The 17478-nt window shown below is 47.9% G+C and overlaps 1 protein-coding gene across 4 annotated transcripts in view; it reads left to right on the plus strand.

Annotated features, from left to right (window-relative positions):
• The first annotated feature begins 2085 nt into the window (after window positions 1–2085).
• Window positions 2086–17478, plus strand: part of ABTB3 (ankyrin repeat and BTB domain containing 3) — a 172535-nt gene continuing 157142 nt past the window's right edge. For 2 of the 4 annotated variants that reach the window (XM_085570381.1, XM_085570380.1), the window contains exon 1: window positions 2086–3280. In XM_085570381.1, the coding sequence (XP_085426507.1) occupies window positions 2323–3280 (958 nt within the window). In that variant the 5' untranslated portion in view covers window positions 2086–2322. The remainder of the gene's footprint in view (window positions 3281–17478) is intronic. The other 2 variants (XM_085570379.1, XM_031507969.3) reach the window with 2 other exon arrangements.

Here is a 17478-nt window from a genome sequence, read left to right on the forward strand (position 1 = left end):
GCTGACATGCCTTTGGTATTGCAACATCTTTTGAGCTGGTAGTGTGACTGGGAATCAAACTGCCATGTGCAAGGTTGAATCTATAAAATGTCTAGTAAGACCCAGTATTTTGCTTTCTGAATTAAAAAAAAAAAAAATAAACCACTGATCTCTTTTAGACATCCAAACTGTTTCTGAGTCAACAATAGAAATGCCTGAGTCTGCATGGTGCCCGAGACAACTGTCCACTCCTCATTTATCCTATTCATCTCAATGTGATGTTGTAACCTAAAAATTATGCAGTACCCAAAGGGGATGTTGGCCTCTGCAGTGCCGTTTTTCACAAAGGCTGGTGAGAAAAACACCCACTTCTCTTGTTCCATCCTCCCTGGATGCCTACCTTGTCTCTATGAAACCCTACAAACCAATTACTAGAAAACCTCCCACTCAAACTTTCCCTGCGTTTGACCTGCTCTTGTATGCTCAGCATGCGCTGTTGTGGCATTCTGTGAGAGCACAGGAACAGAGTCAGGCGAATGGAGTAAGAAAAATAACAATCTTAAGGGGTTTAGTCATGGTGGTGCCTTCCTTCTATCAAATGAAAAGGGGAATTTTGAACAACCACTGCACTGAGGTGGTGAAGACACCAGAGGGCTCTACTGCCAGATAGACTGCTGGATTGCTGCAAAGTCCACAGGATTTTACTCTCGGGCTACGCTCTCATTTTTGGTGAGCCAGCCCCAAGACGGGCTGTTGCCAGCAGCGCGGGCCTCAGCATCTTACTTCACTTGTGACAGTGGCTTAAGTTCTGATTGCACCTGTTCTCAGCTCTTCTACCTTTTATCAGGATATTGTGGTGCTTGGGCAATCTGTGGAAACCCATTGTGCATACTGCATCTTGTGGAAGGGCCAAGACTATGCTGAGAAAGCAGTTTTTGACAGCACTTGACTTCATTTGGAAAGCAACCCCCTCTTGTTGTTTTTGGTGGTGTCTTAGTTCTCCCCAGACTGACTGACAAGTGAACCTACCTGTAGTTGTGCTCGTGCCTTTCCTCTAGGAAGCTGATGTTGAAGAAGTGCCAGGCGTGCTTGGATGGGGAAATCTCTTACATGATTTGCCTTGTCTGTCCAAGAATTTTGGCTGCCTCTGCTGGCATGATAGAGAAATGTGTTTGCTAGGCATTTATCCTTAAAGGGATAGACATTTGCTAGTATTTTACACTTAAAAGGATGTAAGATTTCTACAAAACCAGAGAATGCAAACACATACATTGTTAGGCTGTTGCCTGGGACATTAGTCAGGCAATTCCTAACAAAGCTAAAGCCTTGCAATGTTAGATTAAAATACATTAGTCGAGGATAAATTGTCTTGCACAAAATCCATCTTATTATGCATAGGAAATGTGCCTTAAACCCAGTACAATTCTTAATTATCAAAGCCTTTACGATACTTAATGGGTTAACGTCAAGACGTCAAAGGATTTTATTGTACTTGTTTTAATTATTTGGAAATTGCTCTTCCTGACTCGGGTGATGGCTGGGATTTTTACGTGGCAGTTTCGGCTTGATTTCAAAACATCTTGTCTGTCTGATGAGATGTGTGAGTGCCTGCGCTTCCTGTCATTTGTTTATAGCAACATCAGGGAACTGCTGGTGTGAAAACCCAGCGCTGGCTGGAGCGGGACTCTAGTTCGCACGCCTGGGGAACGGCGTAGATGCACCCAGCAGAGCCGTGCTTTTCCTAGCCGTGGGGACAGAGGGCTGGCCGCACTCCTCCGGCTGCCGGCGGGGCCGGGACCGCATTAACACGCCTTGGCTTTGCAGCGCACGGTCCCGGCCCGGCGGTGCTGCTGCGCGGCGCCCGCAGCCCCGCGGCCCCCGGGCGGCTCCGGGCCGGCGGGGCCGCGCCCCCCCCGGGCCCGCGCTGCGCGGCGCGGAGCGGCCCCGCGGAGCCAGGGGAGGCGCGGCCGCCGCAGGGCGCGCTCCCATTGGCCGCCGGGCGCGCTGCTTTGCATGGCCCCCCCCTCTGGCCGCCCCATTGGCTGCCAGCCGGCGGCGCTTTGCACGGCCCCGCCCCGCGCCCGCTGGCCGGTGCTGCGCTGCGGTGCGGTGTCGGGCCGGCGGCGCAGTGCAGGAGCCGGGGCCGGGCCGGCAGCGGGGCTCGGCCGGCGGCGGCAGCAGGAGCAGGGCGCAGGCAGCTCCGCCGCTTCGCTGCCGTCTGGCGGAGCGGGGCGAAGCCAAGCGACCGGCGGGTCGCGCCGCGCCCGCCCGCTGCTCTCTCCCCCCGCGTTCCCGTGAGCCGCTCCCCGCCCGGGTCCCTCGGGTGCAGCATGAAGTGCGGCGATGGCCCGGAGAGGTAAGACGGCGGTGAGGACGCTGGAAGACCTGACGCTGGACTCCGGGTATGGTGGTGCGGCGGACTCTGTGCGCTCCTCCAACTTGTCGCTGTGCTGCTCGGATTCGCACCCCGCGTACCCCTATGGAGGAAGCTGCTGGCCGCACCTAACTGACTCCATGCACAGTCGGCACAACAGCTTCGACACCGTCAACACCGTCCTAGCGGAAGACTCCGAGGTGCTGGACTGCGCGGGGCAGCAGTGCTCCCGGCTCCTGCCCGACCTTGAGGAGGTCCCCTGGAGCCTGGAGGAGGTGGAGGCACTGCTGCTGCCGCCGCCGCCGCGCCGGGAGCCGCGGGCGCCGGGCGCCGCCAGCCCCGGGAGCCGGGATGCGGCGGCGCGGCTCTCGACGCTGGTGAGCCGGGCGCTGGTGCGCATCGCTCGGGAGGCGCAGCGACTGAGCCTCCGCTTCGCCAAGTGCACCAAGCACGAGGTGCGGAGCGCCATGGAGATCGTCCTGGGCTGGACGCTGGCGGCCCGCTGCACGGCAGCCGCCCTCGGCGCCCTCTCCCTCTACAACATGAGCAGCAGCGGCGGCGACCGCTTCAGCCGCGGCAAGTCGGCCCGGTGCGGACTGGCCTTCTCCGTGGGCAAGTTCTACCGCTGGATGGTGGACAGCCGCGTGGCCCTGCGCATCCACGAGCACGCCGCCATCTACCTCACCGCCGGCACCGAGAGCCTCTTCCGCGACATCCACGCGCGGGTGCTGGCCGGTCCCGCCGCTCCGCTCCCGCCGCCCGGCCGCCCCCCGGCCGCCGCCGCCGCCCCGGCCGAGAAGGAGAAGGAGGGCGGCGAGGCGCCCCGCTTCACCCTGGAGGCGCTGGAGCAGACGGTCAACAACGACCCCGAGCTCTGGGGCTTGCTGCAGCCCTACCAGCACCTCATCTGCGGAAAGAACGCCAGCGGTAAGTGCGGCCGCCGGGCGGGACCGGGCGCCACCGACCACCTGTTGCGCCGGGCGGGCCCCGTCCGCCCCCCCGGGCGCTGGGCGGGCTGCCGCCGCCGCCGCACCTGCCGCCGGGGCCGGGGGCCGCGGACGGAGGAGCGCCCGGCTGCCCCTGCACGGCGGTGCCCGGCCCGGGGCGCGGGGAGGGCTGGACGGGAGCTGCGGAGCATCCCCCGCACGGCTCTGCCGGGGCTGCCCGCCCGTCTGCGCGGCGTGATGGGCGTGAATTCAGGGGCAGCTGGCTGGGTGTCGGCGAGGGCTGGCTGAGAGACACTGGTTCAGAGCTTCAGTTTTCCACAGGAAATGGCAGAAGCGCAGCTGAGCGCTTGCAGGCGAGATCAAACTTTTGTTACATATGCAGTGGTTTGGCCAGCGATTGCGTGGTTGGCGCTGAAATGCAGTCTTTCTGGACAGATTTCATTCATGTTGCTGCATGTTTACCCAGAGCTTGACACAAATGCAACACCGTGATGCATCAACTTCCTGGGCATTTTTTTCCCTTCGTTTTTTAAACGATGAATCTAATATTTTTAATAAGTTATCCTTTGGTAGAGTGGCATTCCAAAGTTGATGTTCCTTATTTCAGCTCCCTCTGTTTGTCAGGGAAGGGAAGATGGAACGAGACGTGTTTCGGGGGGGCAGAGTTAAAATAGGGTGTTTTTTTCATACCTTTTCCCTAAGCGTGCGCAGACACATGCAAACACTTTTATTAAGCTTTAATTTAAAATACCTGTCAAGCTGAGATGCAAATATCTGAGGAGGGAGGTGTGGACGAGGAAGGGAACCGGGAGAACAAGGGTAACTGGAAGCCTAGATCACGTCTCCAGATAAGCCTTGTTAAGTTGTTAAAGCCACAGAGGATGCATTACAGCTAATTATCTATTGTCTTAAGGCACCTTCTATCCCATAAGAGACCCAAAGGAGAATGCCAAGGGGGAGCGAAAGAAAGGGACAGATTCTCCTCTCTGCTGTAAATGGATGTTGCTTAGTCTGTTCCTCTGGTGGTTTTACTCCAGCAGTGGATGTCCTCCCCAGAGGCTTTGCTGAACCACCCCTCAAAATGCATCTGATCTAGGGGGTTTGTGTTGCAGGACCCCGGTGCGTTATCCCAGTGCTGGTGCAAGCAGGCATGGCTTCCCCAGGAGTGCCACCGTTGTTTTTTTCCTTGAGTCCTGCTACCGTGGCTGTAGGTTTCAGATGGCAGGCACTGTGTTGCGTTTCTGACATTGCAGCACTGGCTGTGCAGGCTCCTACTGAGCCTTTCATTTTGTTTTGCGGCTCTCTCTTAACTCCCTCTGTATCAGCTCAGTGGATTTAATTGAACTTCATTCTGACCCTCATTTATCTCCCTTCTAGGGACAGAAAACAGAGTTTTCATCTCCATTGTATTGTAGTTTTAGCTGCCACAAATCTCCTTGGTAGCTCAGTCCTGAGTTGAGCAAACAGCATTTTTCTAAGATGTTTGAATCAGACCCTAGCAAGTTATCCATTTTGTTTTGCCTCTCTCTCTATGCCTACCTGCTTTCTATGGAAATGTCTATAATGGTTTGCTTTTTAGCATCTTATAATACATAGTTTGGCATCTTGTTAAATATATTCAGAGTTACGGGTACAAGCAATCATCGGGCCTCCTTACAGTAAAAGCCATTTTTTACTGCTGTAAATGTTTATTTAGTTTTAATCCAAGGGTGTGTTGCCTGCTCTTAAGTACTTTCAAGGTAACTAACCAGGCATTATAAACCATTAAACACATCAGTCTCTTTCTTCACCAGTGAGGTGTGTGTCTGTTTTTATAGTCCTCACCATTTTGATGTCTTGAGTGCTCCATGTTTGGTTGCAAATGTTTCCTTCTCAGGCACTTAAAACAGGTGGGGAAGTCTGGTGTGAGAGATTATTTGACCAGCTTGAAACTGTTGGGGCCATCTGTGGCAGAAGGCTTGGATTGCTGGAAGCTGCATCTCAGTTTAGTGGCCTAACCACAAGTTCATCCTTCCTCTGTCCTCAGTACTTGAAACACCATGATAGCACAGCTTAACAGCAGACTTCTCACGTATCTTTGCACCTCTCCAGGGGAAGAGACAGGTCTTTTACTCTTGAGGCTCAATAAGTTGGGGTGTCATTTCCCAGCTGGGTTGCACATGAACACACAAGCACTGGAATCAGTGGATTTGGTCCAGCAGGTGTGGACAAGAGGAAGTGGTGGGGTCCCTTCTGAAGGTACCATGGCCAGTGTGATTTGAGTGAAGGTGGGGGATGGAAAGCAGTGCAAAAGCAGACTCTGTAGCAGTACCTTATCTGCAGGCAGTTTTTTGTGGGGAGAGGTGCCTCTCTGGGAGGCAAACGTCAAACCTTTGAAAAATTTCCAGGCAAAATTCAACACCTTAAAGTTTATCCAGACTGTGAAACGGGCAACCCGTGAAGATCATGGGATGCAAGTGTGTAAGGACATGAGTTTGTGCATGATGCAGTCCAAGATGGATCTAACAGAGTTTGTGAACACGAGTGTTGGGAAAGATGGTTTGAGGATCTGCAAGACACAAACCAGCCTTTCAGGGCTTCCCAGGAGGTTGTGCAGAGTGTTTAGTGGTTTCAGCTGAGGTTTTTTAGCCTGATGTCATACTCGGTCATCTTGGAAGCTGCTGAATAAGATCAGTATTGCAAGATAACCTTCTCCTTCCTATAAATGATGATCATGTGCCTTTAGACAAAGATGATTGAGCCGGTTCTTGCCATGGGCCCTTGAGCCTGCTGGGCTTCTTTTGGATGTGTTTGGCCTGAGCTTGAACAGTTGCCTCCATGGGAGCCCCACTCTCCAAAAGGAGCCTGCTCATTACTCTTGCAGGGTCAAAAGCCTGTGGATGAAGGTAGTGGCACTCCTTCATGTGTTGCAGGCAGCAGGCCGTGTGTCCTCGATAAGCCCCTTGATAACCTCGTGTGTGGGAAAGGGCAGGGATGACAAAGGCAAAGCAGGCAATGCAGCAGCGAGCCGCTGGAGTATGGCAGCAACTGCTGGTGTATTGACTGAGCTTATCTTTCTGATTACTAGATCAGAAAGAATAGACCTTAAAAGCACTCTGAGGTAGTAGTTTCCACACACACCCCCCCTGCCCCCCCCCCCAGAATTTTAACTTCATGGCTGAATGAAAATTAAAAACTTTACATTTGGGATTTCACTGATGCTTAAATGTTTCAATTATGAGCTCCATCTGAACAGCACAGTGCACGTTTTACATCCTATAACAGTTGCACGGGGTGTTATTTCCCTTGGAACAGGGGGAGAAAAATACTGCGTGCTCAATGAAAGGCAGTAAAAGCTGGCACCTCTGTGGTTTAAGCTATATTATTTTAGTTTCTTTATTGCTCATCAAGCCCTTACTTTTATGCCAGATCTGAGAAATGCTTTGAGATGAATGGGAAGTTTCCCCAGGTCTTGGATTCAGTGCAAATCATTGGAGTAAATCCATGTATGTTGTTTTAACTGGAGAGCTTGGATGGCAGATCCAAGTTGCTCAAAGTCACCTGCTTGGTATTATGGAGGTCCTCTTTCACCAGTAGGATGGATGGTATTAGACTACACTTGAATTAATACAGAGTTAAGAAAATTGGTTTTTCCTGTTTTAGTCTTTGGGGGCCTCCATGTTTTTGTGGTAGAACTTTTGGTGGGAGGTACACAGCCAGGGAGCTGGGGAATCACCGGGTGGTTTTCTGTGGAGGAGTCAGCATGCACAACGCTGCCTTGTCTCTTTGTGTACAGCGTGTAAAAATAGCGATTCGGAACCCAAACCCTGTGGTTTCTTCCTCTTTTTAATATTATTTAGAGACGAAGATCAAACTAGTTAGAAACCCAGGATTAAGTCAGGCTTGGCTGACACATGTCAACTAACCTCAGTTTAACCTCAGTTTTTCCTAATTCAGGTGAACTAGGGGGACTCCAAGCAAATGAGCAGTACCAATATATTAGCACAGCTTAACCAAATCAATAAATGCTTTTAAATGTTGATACATATGTATACATACATGTGTGCACACAGAGACCATACGCTTCTTTTACGGGTGAGCATACTGTTATCTGTTACTTCTCTGCATTTTGCTGTAATTGAACCATTCAGGATGCCATTATAGCCTTAGGGGCAGTGTAAAAATCAATTTAAAACTTACTTCAGCTAAGATGATAGGGGAATATTTGGGCACAAAATGGAATTTGATGCTATTTTCTTGGCCATATTTTAAACTGTAATCCAAAGAATATCCTTCCTTCTCCACTCCCCATTATGTTTCCATTGTTTGCTGGTTAAAAAAAAAAGATATTTGAAGTTTCTTATATCTGCCAGTATATTATACTTAGAACTTTGCTGTTTTGTTTTTCTCATCTATTCTAAGCCACTTGAGGTTGACATGAGTGGTGGTGCAACAAATGATGTGTATTTTTCCTTGATTCTCTTACCTGACAACCTCCCAAGCAAACTTCTACACTGTCTTTAGAACAAATTGTGAATTTGTGCCCTCTCCATTCCAGGGCAGGGTGGGGAGGGGGAAAAATCCCCAAAGGGCAGAAGGTTTAGCCTGTTTGGGGTTTGTGGCCAGTGATGCTGGTGGGAGCTGGGATGGCAGTGGGGAAACAATGCTCCTCTGTAGTGGGGTGGGTTGGTTTGACACCTGGTGTTGGCAGGAGTGGAACAGAAGGATAATCAGCATGTACGTGCTTCTTGAAGACCTTTGTTGCCTTGAGAGGACACCTTGAGAAGGGAGCAGTGGTAGGACTGGGAAATAGAGACCCAGTGGGAGGTTGAGGTTTGATTCACTGGGTGATGAAGGTTTGTTTCCCCTCTGGATGTTTTGATTCATGTAATTTGTTTCGGCTATGAGTCTAACATTAAAAAAAAAAAAAATCCCAGAGATGGTTGTACCGGAAGCACCCAGGATAATCATAAAGCTTATGTTTGCCAATATGATTATTCCTTTTGTCATGTTGGAAAGTACCTTAATAACATTTATAGTCTTGGCCACACTGGGGAGTTTTCAGGCTGCATCTACGTTACTTAGTTTCTGATGTAAATGAGGTTTTGGAATGATGATTGGGAAATGTGATTGTGTATACAAGGAGCGAGTTAGGGAATAACAGTATAGTTTTAGCAGTATATTGGGTTCCTGGCTTTTTTGCTGTGTGCTGACAGGCTTCATGTAGGTTTTCAGCCATCCTGTGAGCTGATGACATAAGGTGCAGGTGAACATTAGGGACAACTTTGCACCTTTTCCGACTGCTAGTGCAAATGCTCTCTCTTCTGCTGCTCAAAGTCAAAAAAAATGAAAAAGACACCACACTTAGTGTGTTGGTGTTTCTGCAGTGTGTGTCATACTACACAGTTGGTTGTCAGTCACAAACCTTCCACGTTGTCCAGAGTAAATACCCGGTAGTGCAGTGGCTGGGAGCGTCTACAGCCTGAACCCTTTCTCCCCTGTCCTGGTTAGGGGTTGAGTTCTCCTATCTCAGAAGTTAGGAAAAAAGCTTTATGGTCTTCCCCTTGCCTTTCCCCTAAGGCAGATGTGAAAGAAGAAGGGTCTGCTCAATGAGATGACACCAGAGGAGGAGAGAGCTGTTTCCTGTAACACATGGGTGTTTGGAATTAAGTCCTCTGGCTGGAGTAATTTCCTCTGGCTAATGTGTAGTGCAGAAAGAGTGGGGGACTCCTTTCAGGTGGTTTGCTGAAATTAGGAGCTTTCATGCAAAATACTTCTATTGCTGGCCCAGCAAAGGATGTACAGGAAAAGCAAGGATGGGATGGATGAGGGAGTTCAGGCTGTGTTATCTTGCAGAGAGTCTGATGAGCAGCAACACTGTCATGGTTCCTGTCCCTGGTCATTGCAGCCCTGCAATGAGGTTGGCATTCTCACATCTCACATTGGCATTCTGTGTACTCGTGGGGGCTTGGTGCATGGTGGATCATATCAGTGCCTGTTCACTTTCCATGTCTCCTCCCAGCTGGAAGACTCCTGCTGCCTCAGTTTCCCAGGCTGGGCCATCATGTCCAGCTCCGGCAGAGGTGCCTTCCTGCCAGTCCCTTTGGGCCAGCACTCCTGTCCATGGCTCTGTCTGCAGGCTGCTTACCTTTGCCAAGGATATAGGTGGCTTTAACAAGGCATAAGAAAGAAGTAAGGACTGTTTTCTTTCTTTGCTCTCGTCCTTGTTTACTTGCTGACCAAAAGCAACATACTGCACCATCTCTGTAGAAATCTGTAATTAAAATTTTCATGTACCTGATAAGTATTTTAAAGATTTCAAAAGACATAAAGTGAAAATTACCCCAGAGCTTGCATGGTCAGTTTATTAACCTCTGGTTACATTGCCAGAAGTGTTCAGTTAGGCAGCCTGAAAAAAAACACAGACATTGTGAAGGACTTTGCCAGCCACATGGTCACATGTGGTTGGTTCTTGGTCTGCCCTTGCTTTCAGGGGTTTCCTACAACAAAGAGTTTCTATTAGTGGTCACATTTGTCTGGCAGTGCATAAGCTTCCCATTTTCCCAGAAGGTAACATCATTATCCTACTATTAAAGGATGTGAGGAGATAAAATGTGATGTCTAGTCACTCCTTTTGCTTTCAGTAGGGCTGCATTTCTCTCTTGGGGAAAAACAGAAGAGAGGAGGGCACTGGTCAGGTGAAATGAGCCCATGAGAAGGGAGCTGTCAGCTGATTCTGGCAGCAGGAGTGAGGGATGTGTTCCTGGGAGCAGCTGAAGAAGAGCCACTGTTGGTGTGGATCAGTTCAGCAGCATGGCTGGGGCACAGGCACGCTGACACCTTGCTGAGGCTTTTCTCAGTTACTTTAATTTAACCTGATGTGCCGATGCTCTTGCATCATCACACTTCCTTACTCTGGCAGTTTGTGGGTAAGAAGAAAGTTCTGCAGTGTGGTTTATGGGATAAGACCATTTTCTTAAGCACCACTGAAGGAGTGCCTGTCATCTTGATGGTATTACATCCTCTTTCTTGATTCCTAGGCTGAGTTCATAGGAAGCACTGTACCTTTTTTTGCTGTAATTGTTCCTGAAAACAGCCCAAGAGGCTATATAGTATTGTAAGAGGGTATCCAGTGGTAAGCATGTGGAGCAGCTTGGAGGCTGAAAAGATGCTCAAGAGACTTGAAGTTTCCTGCAGGGATTCTCTTGGCTCATCACTGATAAGGAAAAGAAATCAAAGTCTCCGATTCGGTTTAAACGATACTGGATTGATAATAAGGAGCAGGACAAAAATTAGACCCCATGTACCAGGAGACCTCAGGACAGGTGATTGTGTGCCTGATGAATCAAGCTGACAGAGGTGGATAAGGGAAGAAGGACTTGCTCACCCCGGCTGGTTCCAGGCCGTTTAAAAGCACGCTCTTGGAGCGGGTGTAAATCCCTGTGGGCAGCGGTGTGTGGCTGCTGGGATGTTGGTGCTTGCTGGGATGGGAGCTTGGCTCTTCCTGCCGTGGTACTTCAGATGTTGATAGTGGGATCTTCCCAAGGCTACACGGAAGCGCAGGAGGCAGGTAAAGCTCTTGCTATGGGGGTTGGAGGCAGCTGAAAGCGAAAGTGCAGGAGGGATCAGTGCTGCAGGGTGTGTGGGAGGCAGCGGGATGCTCGCCAGGAGATAGGAGCACACCAAGGCGTTGCAGCTGAGCCGCCAGGGACTGGTAATACTTCTGGGTCAGCAAATTCACAGCCTTACGTGGCTTTTCCAGAGCTCTTATGTGCATAGACCTTGCTCATGTGAACAGCACATGGACTTCACACAGCCATCAAGGGCTTGGGACAGGCTGGTGAGTGAGCAGGAGAACAGGAACCCCTGGAAAGATTAGAGAAGAGGCCTCTTCAAGGACCGGATTTCTGTCCTCAAGTGCTGTGGAGTAGCACCTGGACCTGCAAGAGTTGAGGCTTTAAAATTTATAAAATCACCCTGTTTATAAATTGCACTGCTATGAAATATTTCTCCCAGGTGGGGAAAGTGAGTGGGGCTGGGGTTGCAGGAGAGGTATGTTGAATGTATTTGCATTTTTGAGGCAGTTAAATAATTGAAGGAAACTTTGCATCCTGTAGTGTTTTGCAGTTTCTCTGGCCCTGTGGTAATTTTGGATAAACACTGTCAGGCTGTAGTGCCTTTGCTTATGTGTTGTTTTTGGCTGTGATTGAGTTGCTACAGTCAGGGAAGGTTGGGCTTTTCTTGCAAAGAGCTAAGCAAATCTTGGAGGCCTCTCTCTGGGATGTAACCCAGCAGGGATTTGGAAAAATAGAGGTTGTGGTGCTGTGGGCCATATGTGCTCCCCAGATTGCAGGTCCTTTGCCTCAGATGAAGCATCTTCAGTTCTGTCACCTCTAAGCAGTGAATGTGGCCAGCAGCAAGGCAAGCTGCCGCTGGGGAGGTGGGCCAGATGCCTGGGGATGGATGCTGGACTCCCAGACCTTCAGTGGGAAGTGCTGCCAGCAGAAATGAGGGAGATTTCAGAGGTCAGAATCATTTTGGCTACCCACTGAGATGCTTTTTTTGTGGAGAATGCTAAGAAGATTTTTTTTTTCTGTAATATAGGGGCATTTCTTTGCATGCCAGCATATCACAGAAATTAGTTTCACTGAATCATTCACTGTAAGTCTGGGTACGTAGATTATTTTGCTCTGGGTTGCCATATAGCAGAGACAGCTGCTAGGAGCTAGACACACATACCTTTGATGCTGTTATTTCCCTAGATGCTTATAAAAATAAGGGTCACAAAACTCAGTACTTTGGAAGAAGTATTCCTGTGCTACTTGTGTTATTTAACTTCGCTAGTGCATGTCTTGTGCAGGGTGCTGTGTGATACAAGCTGTTCCAAAGGTAGTGCTAAACCCAATCCTGTGGTCCTTGTTTGGGCAACATTCCCACTGATTTTGGTGGTAAGAACAACCTGGCAAATACCAAGATCAGCTCTTGTGTTTGGTAACAAAGAATTAAGAATGAAACTCCTGAATCAAAGCTGCAGGCCCAGGTTTAGTTTTGCTTAAGTTAAGCTTTTCCAAAACTGAATATGAGTATCAGTACCTCACTGCAGATACTTATTCCTAATTTGAAAGTATTTTTTCCCATTGTTTCACTGATTAATGGTGTGCAGCATGAAGATTGCACAGCCTGTGAGGCCTTGTGCTACCTGGCTGTAGCCTATTTCTGCTGGCCCACATAAGAAAAATTCTAAAAATAGTCCAGCAGTGTAGGTTTTCAAAAGTAAATTAGATTTTTAAAATAAGAGGTTCAGTTTAATTATCTGGCATGCTCTCAGTAAGGAGGAGTAAGAGTTTCAAAATATGCAATTCTTCTAGCATGGAAAAAAACCCAACCCCAAGCACAGCTGTCCCTCAGTAGTTAGGACCTGCTATTGCGTTGCTGTTGTGTTTTACCTATTAACTAGTTCTTCATTATACCAGTGTGCTCGGAAAAGAATTGCCTTGTGCATCAACTGTTTCTGGAGAATAAAAACAGTTTTGCAAGCTGACTGAGTGCAGGGTCAGACACTAGCAATGTGCAGTCTTTTTAATGAAAAATATCTGTCTGTGGGAAGGCATATGATGCCTTGCTTCCATCTTGAAGAGCATTTGGTAGAGGATGGGTAAGACAAAGAAGAGTTTGAAATATTTCACAGGTTCAAATGAAGGAATGGCATAAACACCTGTGTAATACAAAGGATGAGCTTAGGCAGCAATGTTCTTGCAGCAGAGTGCTGGGAGCCAAGATAAGTGAGTTGGTGACACTGCCAGTGTGACATGCATCAGTGGTTAGGCTGTGGTGGCTGAACGCTTCTAAAGCAAGATTAAATACAACAAGAGAAAAACACCCTAGCCAAAACTCATTCCTTCTCTTAAGGGTACAGATAGTCTAACTGATCTTCAGGAAGGATATATGGGCTATCACCTCTTTTCAGCACACAGAAACTGCCTATGCGTGGGATAATTGGCAGGTTTTATAAGGAGACCTGTGGTGATGAGAGCCCTCAGACCTCCAGAGCAGATGGAGATGATGATGTCTGCTGACTCTGCCTCCTCTGACCAGGGAGGTCATGGAGAGAGAAGGGCACAAGATGGACCTTGAGGTTGTGGAGGGACTCAAGTTATCAGATGGGTGGGAGAACACTGCCTTATCAGGGCTGGTGATGTTCTAATTACAGGCTGTGTGAGGCAGGAGCTGGTGAGTCACAAAGTGTTTTCTGAGGTTTGGGCTGGATGCTCAGGTGTTAGCCACTGTTGCAGGTGACTTCTTTCGCTGACTGAGGAGGCAAGGCAAGGATTTCCTTTGGATGGGACCCTCTCTGCCATCTTTGTCAGCCTGAGACCAGATGGCTCAGATTTGCCCAACCTAGGGCTATGTTTTGAGACTCCCTGGAAGTTTACCTGGAACCAGGCTGCTGCTGCCTGCTTAATAGATGCTTCTTATGCAAACAGTGCAAACATACCTGAACTGGAAAACTGGCTACAAAGCTGGCTGCTGAGCAGAGACAAACCTGTAGCGTTGACTGCTTGTGCATTCCATGTTGCATACTTCTGATGGTGCTGGTAAGACATTGCTGTCTGGAGTGAGAGGGTGGAGTGCAGACACTGGGATCTTTAGCATTGGGATTTACACATTTTCTGGTCTGGTAAGGTCTGAGTTGGGTGAGTCCCTGGGAAACCTCATTTTTTTGGGGCAAGGACAGCACTTAGAGGGAAGAGGTGTTAAGAAAATGAGGACATATTTACTTCTCCCCTTGACTGACTTGAGAAGGCATCGTTGGGGTGAGTTCTGTTCTTTCTTCCTTTAAAGGTTTGCAGTGCTGTTGGCTTTGCACTGATATGCAGAAAAAGTTGTTGATACTTAAACACAAATGTTGGCCGTGGCATAAGGAAAAATTAAAACAATTCAGCATGCCACATAAAACATCCTCTGAGCCTGGAGTAATTAGTTCAGTTTCATAGCCTGATTTCCAGAAAGAGAAAGAACAGAACAAAGAGCAGAAAAGATAATGAAATTTGGGAGGGGGCCCACAGGGGCTGTTTCTGTACAGTGACAGTCAACCACAGTGGTGTTATTTGGTCCAGAAAGAAGGCACCTTGGGATTCTGTGATTGCACCATGCAAGGGACTGAGTGGCAAAGTGGGAACTTGAGCAACTGCTGAATTTTTTGCAGAGAGCCAAGATGCAAGACTGAAAAAGTAAATTTAAAGTTACTCTAAAGAGCCTTCTCCTTTTCCCAGCATAGCAGGGGTTTGTGGAACTGTATAATTGCAAAGGAGTGGCTGGGAAACAACGTGCTGGGGTTATACACATGGGCACTATTTCTAAAGATTATATTAATCCTATATTAATAATTGCAGAGGAAGTACTGGTTTATGTTTTAGTCAAAGCTTTGCTTGGACAGCCTTTGTGGGCATTGCACAAGATGTGCAATGTGGGTGTTGCTGCCCTTTGTGCTGCAGAGCCATTTGCTGCTGATGGGCACTGCAAACTGAGGCTGCTTCCTGCAGTAGCACAGGAATAACCTTTACTGCTTTCAGTGATCCTGTGAATGAGCAAGAGCCTCTTCTACTGTTCTGAACTCCTTTCATGATCACTTCTCCAGGTTTTCTTTTGCCATTTTGACATGGGCAACTCTCCTTCCCTGTGTTTCATATGTGCTCTCTTCATTAGGAGTGGTGACCTTCTGGGTACTGCTCCTTTTCTTTGCCCTTAAGTTGAAAGAAGTTCAGTATTTACATAAGCAGCTTGCTTGCTATTTTACTGCTTTCTGGCATAATCTCTCTTGAATGCCTTTCTGAAAATAGTCTGTCCAAGTAAAAATATGAGGTAAAAATATTCACTGTTGAAGCAGAGTATTTAGAAATAGCTGCAATTTTGAGTTGTATCAAGCAGAAACCCAAGCCTTTGCAGTTGATTAGGGACAGGTGTTTTAACTTCTTCTGCAGCTGTTTTTTATGCTGTTAACTGGAATTTTTGACCTACTGGAAAAAAAAAAAAACACCAAACCAACCAACCAAAACAACCCTTACTAAATTTGGTATCAGGGCTATAGCACTGTGAACTTGGTGTAAAGCAGAAAGAAGGATGCAAAGCACCACTTCATTACACTGGATTGTTGCATCAATAATGGAGTAATGTAATTTCTTGGAGGGAAAAATAATGGGCTCTAATGATGTGACCAATGTGTTTACTGATACTGTAACACAATTAATTGTGGCTTTCTTGCCGTTAAGTGCTGCAAACAATTTCTGTTAAAAGTGGATGTAGGGCATTTGAGCTCAACTTCCTTCATCCAAGGAGTTTGTCTCCACTCTTTCACTCTTTTGGTATTATCCACAGAAAAATAAAAAAATGTGTCTCGCGATGGCAGTGGGTTTCCCTGTTCATCATGTAGTGCTGTGCCAGAGGCGGCTGCTCTGCTTTCTTAAACACGTTTTGTGGCAACTATGGGGACTGACCTGGGGGAAAATTGCCATGGAGGGACTGTGACCTTCAAGGCTTTGCCTGCATGTGTTTCCCCACGGGATTGTGGATAACGGGAGTGAGGTGTAGGTGGAGTTCTGTCATCTTTCTGATATCACTGATGGATTTGTCTGAGAGGCTGGTGGTGCTTGGCTGGGTGCTGTACCTTCAGGGAAAGGTTTGATCTCACTGAGAAAAGCAGCTGGTGGCCCCTTTTGGGATATCCAGGCATGGTGTGGGGAGGAGACCCTGGGGAAAGGCAGAGCAAGCCGTGAGGCAGGGTGGGCTGATCACACAGTGAGTAGTCTCCATATTTTACTCAATTGTGGCCAAAGCCCAGAGGTGGAGTGTGGCTAGATGTTTGGGCTGAGTTGATGAATGCTGTTTCTATTTGTATCATTCAACACAGTCCTATGTTATTCTTCAATGCCTGACAAAAGTTCAGCTTGCTGCCAGGCTTCATTTCCATGGGGGAAAATGATGTAATCTCTCCTAAATCTCTAAGTTTCCATAACGCTTGGAGTTGTCAGTGGCCATCCCTAGTGCTGTAGTTGTCCAGAGTGGGTGGAAATCTGCCCCTGAGCTGGAAGCTTGCTGGGGGATGGTGGAGGAACAGGCAGGCATGTGCCACCATGTAAAACTCATTTTCTTAGAAATGAGGTAAGAAATGCGACTTCCCATTTCTGAAGGATTTTGATAAATTGGTCTGCTTATGCTCATTCATATTTCTTGTGAACTCCCTGAATAGTCATGCTTATGTCATGTACAGAAGACAGAGGCTTACAGGAACTGCTGCTCTGGCTGCTGACAGGGTGGGTTATAGGCACTGCCAAGCATCCTGGTGTCTTTGGCAGGGAAAGCTCTTGTCTGGTTTTATACTGGTGGATTCCAGGTTTTTCCCACTTACTTTGCTATGTATTATGGGTGGGAGAGTGGATAGAGAATGAGGCAATAAATTTCTCAAAGTACTTTATAATGTACTTTTATCCCCCACTTTGAAACTAAATAGAATGTTTATGAAGAGAATTTAAGTGACAGTTTTCTGTTGGAAGATTTATTTAGTGATATTAAATGAAAGAATTCATCAGTCTCATCTTTTAATTTGTTAGAAAAGAGCCCAAATGATACATTTAATCATTTTCTAACCACACACTTTCAAAACTCTGTTTATCTGATCTTTTTACCACAGACGATAATTGGCTTATACAAAACTAAGTACTTTTCTGGTAGCGGATTACTTGCATTTAAATATGTATGTAGCAACTTTTCTTTTAAAAAAGGCTGTGCCAGGGAGAGGTCATACTTCAGGCCATACAAGTGACAGTGAGTGTTTAAAAAATGGGACACTGCAAGTAGCAGAGAGAAACACTTGTGGGTATCTGTGTGCTGTGAGCTTGGGACTGGCACTGACTGGGAAGGTTTCCCATTTATTCTCCTGAAAAGAGGAGTTCAGCCTTTCACGGGGATTTGCAGGAGTTTTGCTGGTAGCACTTTCTGTTAATAAACACTTGGCTCTTCCTGGAGGTGCTATGTACAGACAGATATTTAGTGTACTGTAGACTACCTGTAGATATAAGTCCTCTGGGGAATGGCAAACTAATGGTGATGGTGAAGCTTCCTCCCTGGGAACAAGGGGGAGCTTCTTATGTGCTTGGGCCATGGGCCAGGCTTATTTTTCCTTGGATTTGCTACATGAATTTG

The sequence above is a fragment of the Lonchura striata genome, chromosome 1A (genome assembly GCF_050655825.1).
Source record: "Lonchura striata isolate lonStrDom1 chromosome 1A, ASM5065582v1, whole genome shotgun sequence".
Lineage (NCBI taxonomy): Eukaryota > Metazoa > Chordata > Aves > Passeriformes > Estrildidae > Lonchura > Lonchura striata.